This window comes from Carassius gibelio, chromosome A6 (assembly GCF_023724105.1).
Source record: "Carassius gibelio isolate Cgi1373 ecotype wild population from Czech Republic chromosome A6, carGib1.2-hapl.c, whole genome shotgun sequence".
Taxonomy (NCBI): domain Eukaryota; kingdom Metazoa; phylum Chordata; class Actinopteri; order Cypriniformes; family Cyprinidae; genus Carassius; species Carassius gibelio.
The window spans coordinates 30,491,962-30,511,319 of record NC_068376.1 but is presented as its reverse complement, the minus strand read 5'-3'; the positions used below and the strand labels follow the sequence as shown (position 1 = coordinate 30,511,319).

The window sequence follows — 19,358 nt, the reverse complement described above, 5'->3', positions numbered from 1 at the left end:
TGAGGTTAAACGGCTGTCAAAAAACTGCTTTGTTAGCTCATCTGTGAAGTGAAAAATGCTAATTGAACATGACAGTTGTTTTAACCTTTATCCAGCGCTGCCATACCTTCGACATGTCCAAGAGCACGTGAAGCTGGGGTTTTTCCACCTCGACGGGTTATTAGCATGAAGCTAGAGCTGATCGACGGTGAAGTACACAAGTTTAACTCGTTAGCAAACCTGACAGATTTCAGAGCAACTCTTAAAGGTCACTATGGCTTTTGAACAACCACCAGTTGAGTTTCAATCTGACACATAAATGCTAAATATGCCGTTGAAAAACCAAGACCACCTTTAGCTAGTCACATTTGCTTTTTTCGGAGTTCAGACAAAAGTTTGATTGCTTTTTAGTTTGTGTTTCATAAGATCACCTGTGGTTTAATACTTGCGTTTGTAATACTTATAGCTGGTCTCATATCACGTTGTGGTATCTCTCTTTGAGGCCGAGTGGCTTCGTCTGAGAACTAGAAAAAAGAGGAAGCTGATTTCTGATGCGTTGCACAGTTATCACTCTCTATCTTTATAATTACAGTACAATTAAGTCCTTTTCGAGTTTTTCCCACAGTAATCATCCAAACATGTGGCTTCGTTTTGTGCACAACATTCAGACATTTGCTCCATTATGCCGCATTGTTCCAGAGGACAAAAACAATGCATGCATTAGCATCACAATTTGCCTCTTTATTAGGGCTCTATTTGGCCTCACTCGTACCTTATCTTCAAAGAAGAAATGAAAGTAAAGAATGAAAATAATAAAGTCTAAAGGATGCTCGACTGCTGTTCAAAGTGGCATTTGTATGCATGCATGCATCTTAAGAGAAACAGTGAGTTTAGGTATCAAATACAGTACAGTATTTTTAGTGCATGGTGTTTCCAAAACAGAATTGTAATCTGTGTACAAATAATACATTTACATACATGACAGATATTGCCATCTGAAATAAAAACATAAATGAAACCTATAAAAACTGGAACTATTTTGTATGTTAACATATATTTAGCCCATACAAATATATATATTTGGGTGATGTATATGCATAACCATACGTTTGTCAATACATGTTGATATTATATTATTAAATATAAAAGATAGACATGCATTTAAAAAATGTATCACAAAAACATATACAGGTTTATCATGTATGTTGTTTTAATAAGATTGCATATTTAAATTACACATATATTGTTGACTTTATTCATTTTGATTCATAATGCATTTTATACAACTTTAACTTAACTAAAAAAGTGCATTAGTAGATGCATAAATTAACATTAACATGGATTAATTATTGCCATAAAAGTAATGTACACAGTAATATATATATATATATATATATATATTTTTTTTTTTTAACATTTCTTAACAATTTTTTTAGAAATTGTCCAGACAACAAGAAAATGAAAGTTAATTGGCCCTCAATTAAGATGAAAGTTTAATGAACTAGTATAAATGTTGTTTCATTTAAAAAAATACAAAAAAAATGCATGTTTTGATGTTTGCATTACATCAGAATTTTTTTTTAAGCCAGCAGGGTAACAACGTTTTTTTTATTTTTATTTTTTAAGTTGACTCAAGAAATATTTTTTTTACAGTGATCAAATGTTGAATAGAAAAGACTGCACAACTCAAAATGATTATGTTTGCTGTGGTCATAAATAGACAAGAAAAACAACAGGCTGCAGTTCAACGGTTCATCAGCGTTTCCTCAGCTAAACATCATTCAGTATTCTCCAACAAGTCCGCTTTCGTATTTGCAAGTATATCTCCAAAAAGCCAGTTCCATCGTATCAAGCTACCGTTTTATGATGCACAAATCCCATTCCCTAAAACAGCACCATTGCTCCTTATCGGAGGTTGAGGAGATATCAGGAGCAATCGTGTATTTCATCAGTCTCAGCCGAGCTCGGTTTTATTATCACGGAAGATGAGAAGCTTGCTGCGGGGTTGTCGGGGGGGGGGGGGGGCTGTGTGTTTATACGTGCTGATGATTCGCTCAACACACTCCTGCTGCACACATCACAGATCTGCTTGTTTGTGAGAGCAGAAGAGAGTCTTAACAAGAACTCAGATTAGCTCTGCAAAGGGCACGTGGGCTATTTAGCAACGCCCTAACAACCACCCAGTGCAACCTAGCAACCTCTTTTAAACCTTTGTAGAAATGCCCTAGCAACTGTCCTCAATGCCCTAGCAACCTCCTAGCAACCGGAACACCTTAGAAACGTTGTAGAAATCTCCTAGCCACCACCCACAGCTCCCTAGCAACCACTTAGCAACCGGAACGCCTTAGAAACGTTGTAGAAATCTCCTAGCCACCACTCACAGCTCCCTAGCAACCACTTAGCAACTGGAACGCCTTAGAAACGTTGTAGAAATCTCCTAGCAACCGCCACAGAACCCTAGCAACCTCCTAGCAACCGGAACACCTTAGAAACGTTGTAAAAATCTCCTAGCCACCACTCACAGCTCCCTAGCAACCACTTAGCAACTGGAACACCTTAGAAACGTTGTAGAAATCTCCTAGCCACCACTCACAGCTCCCTAGCAACCACTTAGCAACTGGAACACCTTAGAAACGTTGTAGAAATCTCCTAGCCACCACTCACAGCTCCCTAGCAACCACTTAGCAACTGGAACACCTTAGAAACGTTGTAGAAATCTGCTAGCAACCGCCACAGCACCCTAGCAACCTCCTAGCAACCGGAACACCTTAGAAACGTTGTAGAAATCTCCTAGCCACCACTCACAGCTCCCTAGCAACCACTTAGCAACCGGAACACCTTAGAAACGTTGTAGAAATCTCCTAGCCACCACTCACAGCTCCCTAGCAACCACTTAGCAACTGGAACACCTTAGAAACGTTGTAGAAATCTGCTAGCAACCGCCACAGCACCCTAGCAACCTCCTAGCAACCGGAACACCTTAGAAACGTTGTAGAAATCTCCTAGCTACCACCCGCAGCGCCCTAGCAACTGGAAAACCTGAGAAACTTTGTAGAAATCTCCTAGCAACCGCCCACAGCGCTCTAGCAACCTCCTAGCAACTGGAAAACCTTAGAAACTTTGTAGAAATCTCCTAACAACCGCCCACAGCGCCCTAGCAACCTCCTAGTAACTGAAAAACCTTAGAAACTTTGTAGAAATCTCCTAGCAACCCCCTACAACATCCTAGCAACCACTTAGCAACTAGAAACTTTGTAGAAATCTCCTGGCAACCACCCGCAGCGCCCTAGCAACCTCCTAGCATTTGGAACACCTTAGAAATGTTGTAGAAATCTCCTGGCAACCGCCCACAGCGCCCTAGCAACCTCCTAGCAACTGAAACACCTTATAAACGTTGTAGAAATCTCCTAGCAACCGCCCACATCGTCCTAGCAACTTCTTAGCAACTGGAACACCTTAGAAGCTTTGTAGAAATCTCCTAGCAACCGCCCACAGCGCCCTAGCAACCTCCTAGCAACTGCTAAAATCTTTATAGAAATGCTTATCAACCAGACGCAGCACTCAAGCAACCATTTAGCAACTAGAACACCTTAGAAACTGTACAGAAATGCCCTAACAACCACCCATGGCATGCCAGCAACCAAAGAGCAACTACAACTTCTTAGAAACGTTGTTGAAACTTTCCCTACCAACTGCCCACAGCATCAGATTGGTCCAGCATCACATTTTTTTTTCTTCACAAAAATGTAAAAACATAGTTCCTGTTAAAAGTCTGTTAATCTGCATTTCATGGTAAACTTTCATGTGGTTGCCGAACTGTCTACTATATGATGCCTTGTGTAAAGGTTAGTTTCATTTCTAGAGAACAGAGAGATACACTGAGCGCTCGGACCGTCCATCACCGCTGTATGTGTGGAGGAAGAATACACTTTTCCACAACCACTATGACATTTACAAGAGAAAGAGGGTCTATTTTAAAGAGAAAAAGTGGGAGAGACATTCAGAAATGTATAGTGTCTGGTGAGAAATGAGGGGGGGGGGGGTTCCCCAGGTGAGAGTGAGTGAGTAAGAGCGAGAGAGATAGAGAATATGATGGTGTGATAGAGAAGCTGTGGTTTCATAACGCTGGAGATCTGCAGGTCATGCATGACTCTGTCAAAGGGGACTTATGTCTCACATTTTAATCATATCATTTAAAGACATTTGATGTTTCCTACACCAAAAACAGTCATAATTTAGTTTCGTCACTGGTGTTTTTTCTCTTCAACACCTCTTAGACTTATACGTAAACGCCCTGTTTTCTTTGCAGGCTTTGCAGGTTTGTTCAATATACTGCGGTTTGAACCGCTCCATCCTTTAATAACAGCCTCTCAGTAAAACATAAAAAACAATCTGCATCTAAATACGCTGCTTAAATTGTTCACTTTGCAGTGCCAAAAAGTCCCCTTAATTGTATTTCAAACTGTATTCATACTGTTTAGAGGAGGTTAAATCTGAAATAGTTAATTTCACAATATGTCAAATATATATTCAAAATGTATCTCTATAAAAAGAATGCATGAAAAATGCATGAAATGCATGCAGTGACAATGTGTGTACGGTTAGTGATCAGAACTTCTGTTAATTCATTAATAGTAAAGCATGTACAAAAACAGTCTGTAATGCTGCATTCTGCATCAGATAATCAGCAAACACACCTTTTTGGTGCTATATGAGGCTAATTAAATACCAAACTGGATACTAGCATATTTTTTGGGTGTTTGGAAATAATAATATGCTTCATCATCACTCTGCAATGAGACATTTTTGCTGCATGCCGGCTAATACTTTGTGTTCACTTTGACGTTAAAATGTACATGTCATGAGCTCTTTGAATAATTGCTTGGTAAAAGCAGTCGGGGCCTGAATGACTTATTCAAAAGCACATTAACAAAACCAGCAAGTTAGTGAAAGTGTTTACAAAGGACTCCTAATGAAGTCTTAATTATGTTTAATCACGTCGCCTCTACCTCATTGTTGTTTTGATACGTAATAGTGATTGAACAGAATATGCAAATGTTTAGCGAGCTAATGGTTGACATGCAGCTGCGAACGCAGTCGATTCTTAACTCATTCCACATGATGACCTTTTAAGTGGAGCAAAAAGAGCGAAAGTGACAATACTGATGAATAATGGATGATTAAAAAGGCTTTCGAAAAGCTTAACAGTGGAATTAAATTTACTGTAATAACAGATTTGCATGGAGCCCGTCATTCTGCTAATATTTAAAGTGGAAGTTTAAATTTAGCTTTATGGCATGGCATTAAGAGATATGATAAAATGCATTGTGTGCATAATGCACAGACTTTAACATCCTGCTGTACTCGAAGAGAACAGCTTTTCATTGTATAATTCAAGGTCAGCTGCAACTCAGTTTTATTCCTCATATTCAGAAACATCAAAATCTAAACATGCAATTTGCACACAAGTGTGTTATACAATGGTTTACCAAATTATAAATAGATAATTGATCCCAAATTTAACACTTAAACTGCAGAAGAATTTTTTTTTTTTTTTACTCAGTATTGTCTTGTTTTTCAGTACAAATATATAAATATATAAAAAAAAGAGATGCAAAATGACTTGAATACATGAATAACAATAAAAACTATTAACAATTACATTTTTATAAAATATTTTTTTGTTAATATATACAATATTATATTATAAATGTAAATATATTTATACATAAATATATTTATAAATAAATATATATACATATTATATTTTGATATTATATTTTTAGCATTATAGTTATAATATAATATTAAAATAAATGTTTTTTTTTTATTATTAAAAATCTCAAACAAAATGAAACAAGTTTAAATTTAAAACAAGAAAAAAATCTGTCAATGGGGTCATTAAATAAATGTAAGAAAATAACTAGATTTATTATTTTTTTTACCCCATTTGCAGATTTTAGTTCGTGTTTTAAGCATAAAGTCACTTAGTTGTGACAATTTTGCCTGAAAAACACTTCATATCTCATGTAATTTTACTTCTCAAGTAAGTGCATCTTGATTTAAGAATATGGTAACACTTAAGAATAGTGGTCCATTAGTTAATTCATTAAATAACATGAACAAACAATGATCAATACATTTATTAATGTATTTATTCATCTTTGTTAATATTAGTTAATGGCAAAACAGTTATTGATTGTTAGTCCATGCTAATTCACAGTGCATTAACTAATGCTAACAAGCACAACTTTAGATTTTAATAATGCATTAGTAAATGTTGAAATTAATATCAGCTAAGATTAATAAATGCAGAAGGATAGTTCTTGCTTAGATCATGTTAACTAATGGACCATTATTCTAAAGTTTTACCAAGATATTTTACTGAAAAGCAAGACTGAGAAAGAACATCAGTTTTTGCAGTTTATAGCTTCATGTTATTAATTTCAAGCAGTAAAATGATGATGCATGGCTTAGTGAACACTATCTTCTAAAGAAAAAGTAAGTAACTCTTCTTTCTGTCCTTCAGCGTTTCATTGCGTGTATTTTCATTTGTCCGTGTCTCTAAACGAGTGTTATTGAATTATTCATCTCCCCCAGAGCTATGACTATCTCCGTCCTCAGTGAGAGTCGTACTCGACGTCCTGCCGCTGCCAAGACAACAGCATCGTGTTTAAAACCAAACAGGCCATTAATGAGGAACGAGTGGCGTTCTGCAGTATTTTAAGAGCGTTTGAAAAGCTTTCAGTGGTCTTGGACGAGGAGCATCAGTGTGGGAGGCCGAAGTCACTCCTCCGTCTGTTCTCGAGTGTTTCTCAACTCAGAGGTCAAATGGAGTTGATTTAGGTGATGGATATTAAACCTCTCTTGCCGATGGGGTCATTAAGAGTCAAAAATATTGAACAATACACTATAGGCTAGTCCTTAAAGGTGAAGTGTGCTATTTTTAATTCTGACATCAAATTATGTTTGTAAAGCATGTCGTTTCCGAAATGTAAAACAGATTATGCATCAAGACAAAAAATAAAAGAGCTCTAAGGAAAGTAATAAAAATGGACAAGATTGATTTGATTTTAACGATTTTGACCAATTTGCTCAGACTTTGTCAAAAAAAAATTTGATCCTAAATATCAATATAGACTCGTAATCCAAAAAATTCTGCATAATAAAATCCTGGAGAATCATGATGGCGAATTTCGACAAACTTATAATTTTTGGCGTTACATGTAGATTTAATGGTGCTTCTGTCACAGAAATGACACACTTCTCCTTTAACAAACAGGAATGAATCTCTGTTCACCGCTACACCTTACAGAACCATAACCAAAACCAAACATTAATATCAAATATAAACATATATCGAACACATTCCTCTTAGCTGACTCTCAAAGTTGTACAAACGTTGATCCAGTAACGTTGATAGAATGTTCACTTAAAGTCATCTGGTCTTTAATAGTGTTCTTAAAACTTAAGCACAAAAATGTTATTCATACCTTGTCCAGGGAGTTTTTTGAAACATTTGGTTGTACATTCATCTAATGTTTTTCAAATGTTACAATTGTTTCAAAGAACATTTAAAAGTAACGTTCTTGCATGCAATGACACAATGGCATGTTAAATGAATGTTCTTATAACTCCCGGAAAAAAAGCAACACTGCACACAAATAGCTGCTGGTAGCCATTGACTTCCATAGTAGAAAAAAAACACTATTGAAGTCAATGGCTGCCAGCAGCTATTTGGTTCCCGACATATTTCAAGATAACTTTTCATTTGTTCATCAAAAGAAAGAAACTCATACAGGTTTGCGAATATTCATTTTTGGGTGCACTGTCCCTTTAAGGGAACATTAGCCACCAACCTTACAATAAAAATCAGCCCTATTGTATTTCACTGGAATATATAGTTGACCAATGATACTGGTGCGTACGAAACACTAACATTTTTTTACTATTCACTCCAAATGAAGATTTCCAGCAATCAGCAGCTGTACTCTACAGAACCCTGCAGCATTACAACACTTAGAGACACTATAGTGTGATTTCACATGGAAATGATCTGTATCTAAAAGGCAGGAACATAAAGACAAAGGTGGGATGTAAATAAGGGGGTCAGACACACGATGAAAAGAAGAAACTCACTGTTAGATTGCAATCAAGGTTTATGCACAGCACTCATCACAGAAAAGAAACAAGTGTACTTCTCTGCACACTCAAACTCCGGTCTGTTGAAACTGAAAGGGTTAAATTAGCATATGCTTCTCATAAACTTAAACATAAGCTTGCATTCTGCAAGTGAACGTCGCTTGATTGTTCCATCCCAAAAAAGCACAAAGTCACTTTTACGGACTTTTAAATTAAATGTTCCCTGGTGGAATGACCTTCCCAACTCAATCCGAGCAGCTGAGTCCTTCCCCATCTTCAAGAATCGGCTTAAAACACATCTCTTCCATCTTTATTTGACCTTCTAACTTTAACACTCACTATTCTAATTATGCAATTGTATATGTGTGTGTGTGTGTGTGTGTGTGTAAAGACCTCTAACTAGCTTGCTCTATTTTTTATTTTTTATTCTATCTGTTTCTTTTTATTTATTATATGATTTAAAATCCCATGCTACGTGTACTGTGTTAACCTAACTGAAACTTGTTATAGCACTTATATATCATTGCTCTTTTTGTTGTTTTTGATTGCTTCCACTATCTTCATCTGTAAGTCGCTTTGGATAAAAGTGTCTGCTAAATGAATAAATGTAAATGTAATAAACAATCGTTACTGTGTGTATAGCTTATTTACAGAAAAAGAGAAACATACTATCTCTGCATTGAAGTTAGAAATGCATTAATATTCCATGCGATTTTATTGTTCTTCTTTGCTTTCTTTCAATACTCTCATCATATAATAACTGCTCAGAGTGCAGATATGAGCAGCACCTGCAGTCATGAATGCACAGGCCCAGGATGACGTTTATGGGTGTTTATCTGCTCGTCACACACTGTGTGTGTGTTTACAGTGTGAACTTGCTGCCATCTAGTGCACTGTACTGCACACTACAGTCTTGTCCATTATACATATGCATATACTAAGGGGTGCACATAATAATGTTTTCAGCCTGGCTCTCATAAAAGAACCTGGAGATTTGGTTTGGTGCTCACACTGCATATAGCGTGACCCATTAAATGCAACAATAAAAAATTTATTAATAATAGTTCTAATATTATTACTCTTTATTTATTTACTTTAAAAAATATGAACTAAATATTAGTGTGTTATAATATTATTAAAAATAAAAAGCAGTCCTAGTATTAAATACAAATGCATTTATTTTATAGTAAATAAAATAAAAAATAAAATGCTAATATTTAGCACTACTTTGTTTGTTTGCCTCTTTAAGAAGAATCGCTTTATGTAACCCCCAATTTTAAATCGCGTTGGAAAATGCGTCTAAAAAAAATAAAAATAAACAAAAGCGTTTTCATCATATTCAAACTTAAAATCAGCAGGCTTTTATTTTGGCGGGTTGCCGGCAAGTAAGTATACGCGCTTCCGGGTTTAGCGCTGCTGAATAAAGAGCGTCAGTGGAGGAATGTCACAGTTTTGTATTGTGCTTTGAAACGGTAGGAATAGCCTGGATTTATGCTTTCAGGTTGAAAATAAAACGTATATAGTACAGTTTGTTATCTAAAATGTAATTATGCATTAACTGTAAAAATAGGGCGCATTGTACTGTATAATTTAAAGGATTTTTTCTGTACTTATTTTTAACAGGTGTTTCACCTGTATTGCATTAAGAGTCAACGGAAATGTCCATAAAATTAGGGGAAATTGTCCCGTGTATTAAGCTATACACACACACACACACACACACATATTCACGAAACTGAATAACAACAACAGCCTGGCAAATTACAAGCAAACCAGCATACAAATCTTCCCTTTTCCCTTCCTAAATAACCAAATTCAAGAGAAAACAGAGAAGCACCACAATAATGTATTCAAAAACACAAAGCCACACAACAATCAGTTTTAGCACAACACACAGTGCACTTCCTCCATGCAGCAAATATTCTCCTCCTGAATAATTGATGTTGACTGCATGTTGGAGTCACTAAATTAAGTGCTGTGTGGTGTTTCAGTGGTTCTGACATCAAAAGAGCCGTTTTACAGATGCTCACAGGGCTTTTCACATTATAACTGCTTCCAAAATCTCAGATGCTCTGTTTACAGTGTTCTCAACACAACACTATAGCTAGTTACAGAAATGGTAGCCACGAAATAAAAATAGAGATTCATAATGCATATTTCACAATTGTATCATTTATTGTGATTTTAAAGTAGCAGTTGCAGCTATTAGTAATTACATTTTAAAAAAAAAAAAATCTCTAAAACACTGAATTAATTTGTGTTCAACCTCTTTATGCCCTTTAAAAATAAAGGTATTTTTAAAATTAAATAATAATATTATTATTAATAACAAAATATAAAGGCTCTGTTTACTGATTTGCACTCTCATTATCCCAGAATCTCTTTTTTGTTATATATATATATATATATATATATATATATATATATATATATATATATATATATATAATGTTTTCACAATCTCCCTTTTAAAAATCATGATTTGATATTTCAGACAGTAACTTTATCTGAATTAATTAAACTATTTGCTCTGAAAAGCCCAGAATCTATTTTTTGTTTTTATTATTATAATTTATTTAAAAATAATATAATAAAAATAATATATATATATATATATATATATTTTTTTTTTTTTTCTAAAACATTTTATGCATTTTCTGAGAAAACAGTCTGAATTTTCCCTTAAAGAAAAAAAAAGACTTTTCATGCAGTAACTTTTTCAAATGAAGTTAAAAATAGCTTTGTGTGTGTGTGTGTGTGTGTGTTCATGCACTAAAAGCATGATAAGAGTGAAGCTTTGTCTCGCAGCGAGAAAACAACAACAGCAGTCATCATGAGACACACAGATGATGTCTGTACAGACTCATTTGTCTCCTAAACACAGATCTAAAACACAGTTACCTAGCTGTGTTTGTGCAGTGAACATGTTCTCTCAGAGTCAGCTGATGGACTGTGTTTGTGCGTGTTTTATTGGGCTTTCCATCAGTGTTTTTGAGTGAAACCCGTTCCCCGGCCTCTCGTCCCCAGGAAATGACCCCATAAAACTCCAAGTCAACAGTTAGATTTATTGCAATTTTATATACAAACGACACTAAAAGGCACTCTTTTGTTTAAATAAGTATATGATTTTCCATCCGATAGCTAACATAGTTTGAACACAGTTTAGTTTGAATTATAATATATTAGAATTTAGTAGAGTTTAAAAAGGCCACGTGAAGGATATTTTCCAGCTGTTTAAGAGCAGAAAACACTTGCATATGTAGATGGAGCAGAGGGAAACGTGAAAACAGGAAGACGTCTGTGAGGAATACAGCTGAGCGTCCATCTTTACTCACACAAATCAGTCAGAAGGAGGTAAAAAAACAAGATTATATTGCATAAAAGCGGCTGTGTTTATAGTGCAATACTAGCATACTGCACACTGTCTGCTGTTTTAAACACAGTATGCATTGTGCAGCATTAGACGCACAACACAGTTATAATGCAATGAATTGTTAATGCAAGCATGTATAAAAATGTCAATGATGATTAAAGAAGGTGCATTCAAAATCGGTGCATTTATCTGGATAGGGAAGATCAAGTGCATTGCATTGTGGGATAGATTATTCAGAGTAGCGTGATCTTGTTTAAAATAATTATTAAAAATTAAATCAATACTGAAAAGTATCAAGTTTATAGATTTAACCATTATAATTTAACTTAATTTAATTTAATATATATATATATATATATATATATATATATATATATATATATATATACATTTTTTCATTAAACTGTCAAAACTGGCGAATCTAGTATGCAGTATGTTAGTATAGTATTGTAAACACAGCCAGAGAGTTATGCTCATTATGGCCACTAGAGGTCAGTATAACACAGTGAACACAGACTGAATTACAAGAGGTTTTCAGCTCAAACTCCTTTCAGTAAAAGTTTGTCCAAATCTAAATCTGAGTCTCAGTTGAGAGTTTTATTTTTTGTAGTTTTGGCTTGTAAAAGAAAAAGATAAACCAAACCGTATTTCCCTTACAGTATCCATTTATGATAATCATAAAGTACTGGGTTTTGAAAGGGTCGATTCTCTCTCTTCACACAAGCATAGATTCATAGCAGATATTCTGGAAGATGACGAGTCTTAAAAGGTTATATTTAAAGTCAGAAGACAGTCAACTCAGGATAAAACATTATTTCTCAGCATAGAAAGATGAATTTAGAGAATTAATATCTGGAACGCTCTCTCAGCTGCCAAACGTTAAAGCCCTTGTCATGATCAGCACACCTGCGTTTTTCAGGCTCTGTTCCAAAACCTCGTGAGCTGCCTTCTTAGACAACACTTTTAAGGCATCATCATAGGAAGCCTGTCAGGAAAGTATGCTTTGTGTTACAAGCAATCCCAGAATGCACTGCAACAAGCTTGGGGGGGCTCCATATAAGATGCTGATGAGTCAAGATAAATTATTATAAAGTTTCAAGATTACCGATTTGACTATAATAATTAAATGTATTATTTTTATATGCATTTATTTTATTTTTATTTCATTTTTTTATTTTGTTTAAATATATTATTTTTAAGTGTATTTATTTATTTATTTATTTTTATTTAAATTTATAATTTTTTTAATTATTTTTTATTTAAATGTATTTTATTGCAATGGACTATTTTATGTATATTTTAACGCTTATTGCAGCATTAGACACGAGCGTCTCAAACCAGTTCAGACTAGATGCTCCCTTAGTAGACAGCTGCCTGCGTAGGTTCTGGAACAGAGCTGATGCTGCTTTTTAAGCGTATGATTATGTGATTATGTTTTAGCTGAGATGCAAACCACTAAAATGATAAGGAATAAAAGCAAATCATCACTGAATGGCTGTGGGTTTGGGAAGAAGTCTGTGATGGGAGGTTTGGCTTGATGTCCAGTGGTCCAGCGTTTGTCTCGTGGAGGCGGGGTTTCCAAGCGCCGTCGTCATGCCAACAGCCCTAGCCGCTTGACCTTGGCCGACAGGAAAGAGTGAATGATGAAGACGATGGTTTTTGGGCAGGAGTGAAGGTCCAGTTGCTGAAATAAAAAAATTACAAAATTGCATCAATATCTCAAATGTTTCTCTTAGATACCACTGAGATTAGAAAGAGAGAATATTTAGTTAATTTTAAAGCTTAAAAAAAAACATAAATTAGAAAATAAATTAATGCAAACTATTAAAAAAAGGAAATAACCTGATATAAGTTTGAAATATATGTAAAATGTAAAATAATAAAAAAAAAAAGTTAATTTAAAAAATCTACTAAAATTGACAAAAGCACATAACAAAATTAATAAAAAATAAAGTAAAATTAAAACAAAAATTGTAAAAATATAACAATATTTTTTTAACAGTATACATGCATGCAACAAACCTTTGAATTCTTTTTTATTTTTTTATTTTTTTTATTTTTTTTATAGGTTTTCAAACCTAAACTAAATGTAAATTAGGAAATAAATGAACAAATTATATTTTTAAAGAATGGAAAAACTGATATGTTTGAGTTGGGTCCGATTCAAACCTTGGGGGAAGAAAAACAACAAAAAAAAACATTTCAGTTACATTTTTCATTTTCCGTTCAGGGGAAGAAAAATTAATTAACAGCTTGAATATTTTTTATTTATTTTTTTACAAGGGGGCAGGAATTAAACGCTTCTTTCTGCTAACTGTTCATAGCAACAACATTTTATATTTTTCTTATCAAACAACCACATTAATAAATGTCTCGACATACTTTGTAAATTCTATGCTTTGATTCAGCTGGGCATCTTACTATACCCTGCTCACCCAGTAAGCTTGTTTTTATTAATTAATTTATTCATTTTAAATAAACAATTTCAAACATGGATACATGGGTGTATAGCATTTTAAAAGCATATAAAAGCATGAAAATGTCTCTTACAATCTCTGCTTCTGGTCCTCCGAAGTCGAGGAAGATCATGCGGACGCCGTCGTCGGAGGACATGCGCAGACGCTCGAAGGGCTCCTGGAGAAGGACGTTCCTCCGGACGCCGGACTCCTCCGTGAACAGAGAGAAGCCTTTGTCTATGTGAACGCTCAACATACACGACTTCCCGTTCCAGCTGCACGCTGCAGGAAACAGCAGGAACACCGTCAACTACAACTAGAACCAATACACTGTTCTTGAACTATAGATATTAGATTAGAATCACTTAAACTCAATAATTAGTACTGATATAGGTTTAAGTTGACTGGAAATAAATAAATAACCTAAACTGAATGAAAAATAAACTTATCTTAAATGACAATTGCATACAAAAATATACTAAAAATTACTAGGAAAATTACTACTAAAATGAAAATGAAAATATGAAAAAGCTAATTCAAAATTTATATCACTTTAGATATTTTATTTCAATGACTTTGCATGGTATGCAATCCTTTGTTAAAATTCCCTGTAGTTTCCCATATATATATATATATATATATATATATATATATATATATATATATATATATATATATATATATATATATATATAGCATTAAAGTAAATAAAAAAGTAAACATAAATAAATAAAATAACTAAAATAAATTAAACTTAAATATATATACATATAAACAAACAAATAAATAAATAATAATTACAAAAGCAAATAATTACTAAATTGCTAAGAAATACTAAGAAAATTATTACTAAACTGAGAAATGACATTTTATTTTATTTCAATAAGTTTGCATAATATTTTTTAACATTCCCCGATATTTTCAAGTTTTCAATGATCATAGTAAATAAAACACACACAAACACACACTAAAAAAATAAAATAAATAAATAAAATAAAAAACTAAAATAACTAAAATAAATTAAACCTTAAAAATAAATATATAAGCAAAGAAACAAATGAATAAATAAATACGAATTACAAAAGCACATCATTAAATGACTAAAAATGTAACTAAAATTAAAATTTAAACTGAATATATAAAAATAAAAGTTGTTACATTACAGTTGTATATAAGTAATAATAAAATAACACTGATTTCTATCAGAAAATGACCCTACTGGTGCTTGTATTGGCTTGATTTAACTCTTGGCAGGCTAAAAAATCATGCATGCATAAACGAATAAACAAATAAATAAATAAATCACTGTGCACCAGTAAAAAGTTAGTTACTATCCAAAATATTAGCTTGAGTGCAGCACATTACTGAACCAACAGAGGGCAATACGAGCACACACAGTCTCTGCTGGAGAGCTGGTGAACATGAGGAGGATGTGCTGAAGTGTGAGCACCTGTGGTGACCTCCTGCACGAGCTCAGCGGCGCTGTGGCAGCCCTCCACCAGCAGGTGCGTCCAGGTGGACAGGTCTTTAGCCGAGTCCACTCTGAACAGATGCGTCTCCACTCCCTGATCAGTGCCCAGACGCAGACCGAACGTCAGCTCAGAGTCGTGCACCGATGAACTCTTCCCCGGTCCGGAGTGAACCAGCCTGACGAGACAAACACCAGGAGCGAGTCTACACACAACTCTCTTTTATTAAACAACATGTGAAACGTAGGTGTGAAAAGAAACACAAATTTGTATACCAAATTTTTATTATTTATTTTATTTTTTTTTATTGTTCAATAAAAATATTTATAAGGTCTCTAAACCTTCTGATTAAATTTGAAAAAAAAAAAATTACAATAATCTTTATATAGATTTTATTTCCTTGATCTTTCATAGCCTAAAGTCCTTTTAAAAAATCATATATAATATAATATAATATAATATAATATAATATAATATAATATAATATAATATAATATAATATAATATAATATATTTTACAGATATATTATATAACTTAATATATGAAATAATTTTTATCATCCTTTATCAATCCATTTTTTATTACTATAGTCATCTGTTATGTATTGTGCCAGCACCTCAGTTTTACCGTAAATGAGTGTAATGCATGTCCTCTCATCTTAATGCTCCAGTATACACTCTTCAACTGTGTTATGTGTGTGTCTGTGTGTGTGTGTGTGTGTGTGTGTGTGTGTGTACCTGGTGGTAATTAAAGGATAGCTCTTATCTGGGCTGTTGAGCGTGTCTTTGCTGTCGGGTAGAGATGTGTACAGCAGCAGATCTCTGTCCGTCAATACTGCCAGGATCGGCCGCTCTGAGCCCTGCCACACACACACACACACACACACACACACACAGTGATCAGGCTCTACTGCATCACCTCATCTCATCTCGTGTGTGTGTGTGTGTGTGTGTGTGTGTCTCACCTGCTCGATGATCCAGCCCATGTGTGTGACGTTCAGTCTGGGCTGCAGGGCGGTCAGCTCGGCTCTAGCGTTGCTCAGTAACGCTGCGCTGGTCGTCTGGATGGCGTTGTACCAGGCCTGAGCCATGGCGTGATCTTTAGCCCGCAGAAACACACACTTCTTCCTGTCTGACGACACCACCTCGAAATACCTCCAGAGACAGAAGAGCAGATTTACACAGCAAGACTCACTATGACCTCTCATGACATAATACCATAACAATCATCATAAACAACTCCTCTGGCAACTATTAAAGAGTATTAGGAAAACTGTATGCTGTTTTATAATGCATTAATGTAGAATGTGCTGACTGACAGGTGTTTCATCCAATCAGAATACTGAGTCAGAAACATGTGATTTAAAATACTTTTGTTATAGCTAAACTTAAAAAAAATTGCCAATATATTATATTATATTATATTATATTATATTATATTATATTATATAAAATTTGATGTCACTATGAATATTGACTTGAAGCCATATAATATTAAATAATTTTGTTATGGCTTTATATAATGACTAAAATAAATAAATAAATAAATAAAATAAAATAAAATAAAATAAAATAAAAAAATAAAATAAAGTTTGGGTCATTATGAACATTGATTTGAAGCCATACAATATAAAATAATTTTGTTATGGCTTTAAATAATGACAAAAAATAAAATAAAAAAATAAAAAAATAAAATAAAGTTTGTGTCATTATGAATATTGAATTGAAGCAATACAATATTAAATAATTTTGTTATGGCTTTAAATAATGACTAAAATAAAAAAATAAAAAATAAATAAATAAATAAATAAATAAGTAAAATAAAATAAAATAAAATAAAAAAATAAAATAAAGTTTGGGTCATTATGAACATTGATTTGAAGCCATACAATATAAAATAATTTTGTTATGGCTTTAAATAATGACTAAAAATTAAATAAAGAAAGAAAGAAAGAAAGAAAGAAAGAAAAGTTTGGGGTTACTAAGAATATTGAATCAATGCACATTATAGCTGTAAAAAAAATAAAATAAAAATAAAACCTTTTTAATGAACAAATGCATTGATATATTACCATTTAGTGGTTTAGGAACGTGGCATAGAATGTGTTTAATATTTAAATGATAAATCCTGAACTCACAGTATCAGCCTAACCAGATCTGGATCGTTTGATAAAGCACTGTGTCAGCTCTACAGCTACAGGGTGTTTGTACCTGTCCTCTGTGTCCGGCGGACACTGTTTGCGTGTCACGTGGCACATTCGGAGCTGGATGGTCTGGCTCTCTTTAAGCGCGGGGTCCGTCTGTTTCTGTGGGGAGGCTGGAGGGGAGTCAAGCACAGGGGGTCCAGTCGTAGTTCCAGCCTTAAAAAACGCAGACATCTCCTTTATATACTTCACTACAGAGACACAAAGAGAGAGAAACAGTCATTATTCTTACTGATAGTTTAAAGTGTTCCTGTCATGGAGAAATACGGCTCAGCACAGCAAAATGAAACATGAGAGAGTTTCATGCATCATTGATCAACAAACATTTCAAATAATTTAAAATACAAAAAAAATCATAAAATAAGAATAAAAAAATATATAATTTTCTGTATTTTTTAATTTTAAAATTCGAAATAAAAAATAAAATGTATAAAAAATACAATTTTTTTTTCATTTAAAGTAAAAAATACCAACAATTTAAAATACAATTGATAAAAACATATAAATAATAAATTAATACAACACAGTACTGTATTAAAGTAATACATAAAATAAAATATTGTGAATGCAAAAAAAATAAAAAAAATAAAAAATCAAATGCATTAGTTCACAGATGTTCTATGCATGTTGTTTGAAGCATGCACACTGCAGAAATAGTATAAGTACTGTATGCTATTTTGAACACAGCTGTTGATGCAACTTGTGGGCACAACCCACTAAACTCTGAAATCTTGCTGGTTCAAGCTGAACCACTATAAAAGAAGAGAACAAACTACCAATAACGCAACTTCAGATGAAAGAGGAAGAAGTTCTGATCAACCAAAAATAAAACATATATATTAGGAAAGTATTGCTCAGTGTGTTCAGTCCTGTTCCTTTGCACAGTTTAGACAAACCAGAGGCAGAATCTGATGATTTTTTAAACACTGATTGCAATAATAATGCATTAATTAATATTATATATATACTGTACATAATGTATGCATGCTTCCAGAAATAAGAACAGGTAACTGTCATAAATCAACATATTAATTAATAAAATGCTATAATGCAAAAAGCTGAATAGTGAATATTTTTGTGGATTTTAAAATGGTCACATATTCAAACTGTTGGCAAAGCTACAATGTAACATGCACAGACAGAAATAAATAAATGTCCAAATACTGTCACATTTTTTTGCTAATTTTATTCAACAGTTACAGCCTTTTGAAAGAGAGATGTTTATTGCATGATTATTGCATCAGCAACATATTTTTAATTATAGAAATATCCAATCATCCAGATAAGAATTGAATGAATAAAAAAGCTAATTTAGGTTGAACGTATAAAACTTAAATAAAGTTTTATACAATAAATTTTATATGATGTATTTTCAATAAAAAAAAGAATTAATTAATTACTAAATAAATAAACAAACAAACAAACTTTACATGAGAGAGGACATTTAAAAATCTTGTTTGATTATGGCATCAGCAATTTCTTTTTCAATATGCAAATATCTACGTATATACCAGTTATTTCTATAAATCTATAACATTTCAGTATATAGAAAAAAAGTTTGAGACAAACATTAAGTTGGCTTGAGAAAGCCTGACCAGAAAGTTTGAAGAAGTTTAAAGTTAGATTGATAGATTAGTTGAAAAAAGAAAGATATATTAGTTTGAAAGAATGATAGATATATTAGTTCAAAAGAAAGGATGATAGATAGATTAGTTTGAAAGAAAGAATAATAGAT

The 19,358-nt window shown here is 33.3% G+C and overlaps 1 protein-coding gene across 1 annotated transcript in view; it reads right to left on the bottom strand.

Moving 5' to 3' along the window:
* Positions 1 to 11,887: 11,887 nt before the first annotated feature.
* LOC128016051 (alpha-1-syntrophin-like) overlaps positions 11,888 to 19,358 on the bottom strand; it is a 34,553-nt gene continuing 27,082 nt past the window's right edge. The window contains exons 3-8 of the mRNA XM_052600370.1: positions 17,631 to 17,814; positions 16,385 to 16,574; positions 16,158 to 16,279; positions 15,401 to 15,597; positions 14,045 to 14,232; positions 11,888 to 13,178 (exon numbers count right to left, since the gene is read on the bottom strand). Of these exons, the coding sequence (XP_052456330.1) occupies positions 13,086 to 13,178; positions 14,045 to 14,232; positions 15,401 to 15,597; positions 16,158 to 16,279; positions 16,385 to 16,574; positions 17,631 to 17,814 (974 nt within the window). The 3' untranslated portion in view covers positions 11,888 to 13,085. The remainder of the gene's footprint in view (positions 13,179 to 14,044; positions 14,233 to 15,400; positions 15,598 to 16,157; positions 16,280 to 16,384; positions 16,575 to 17,630; positions 17,815 to 19,358) is intronic.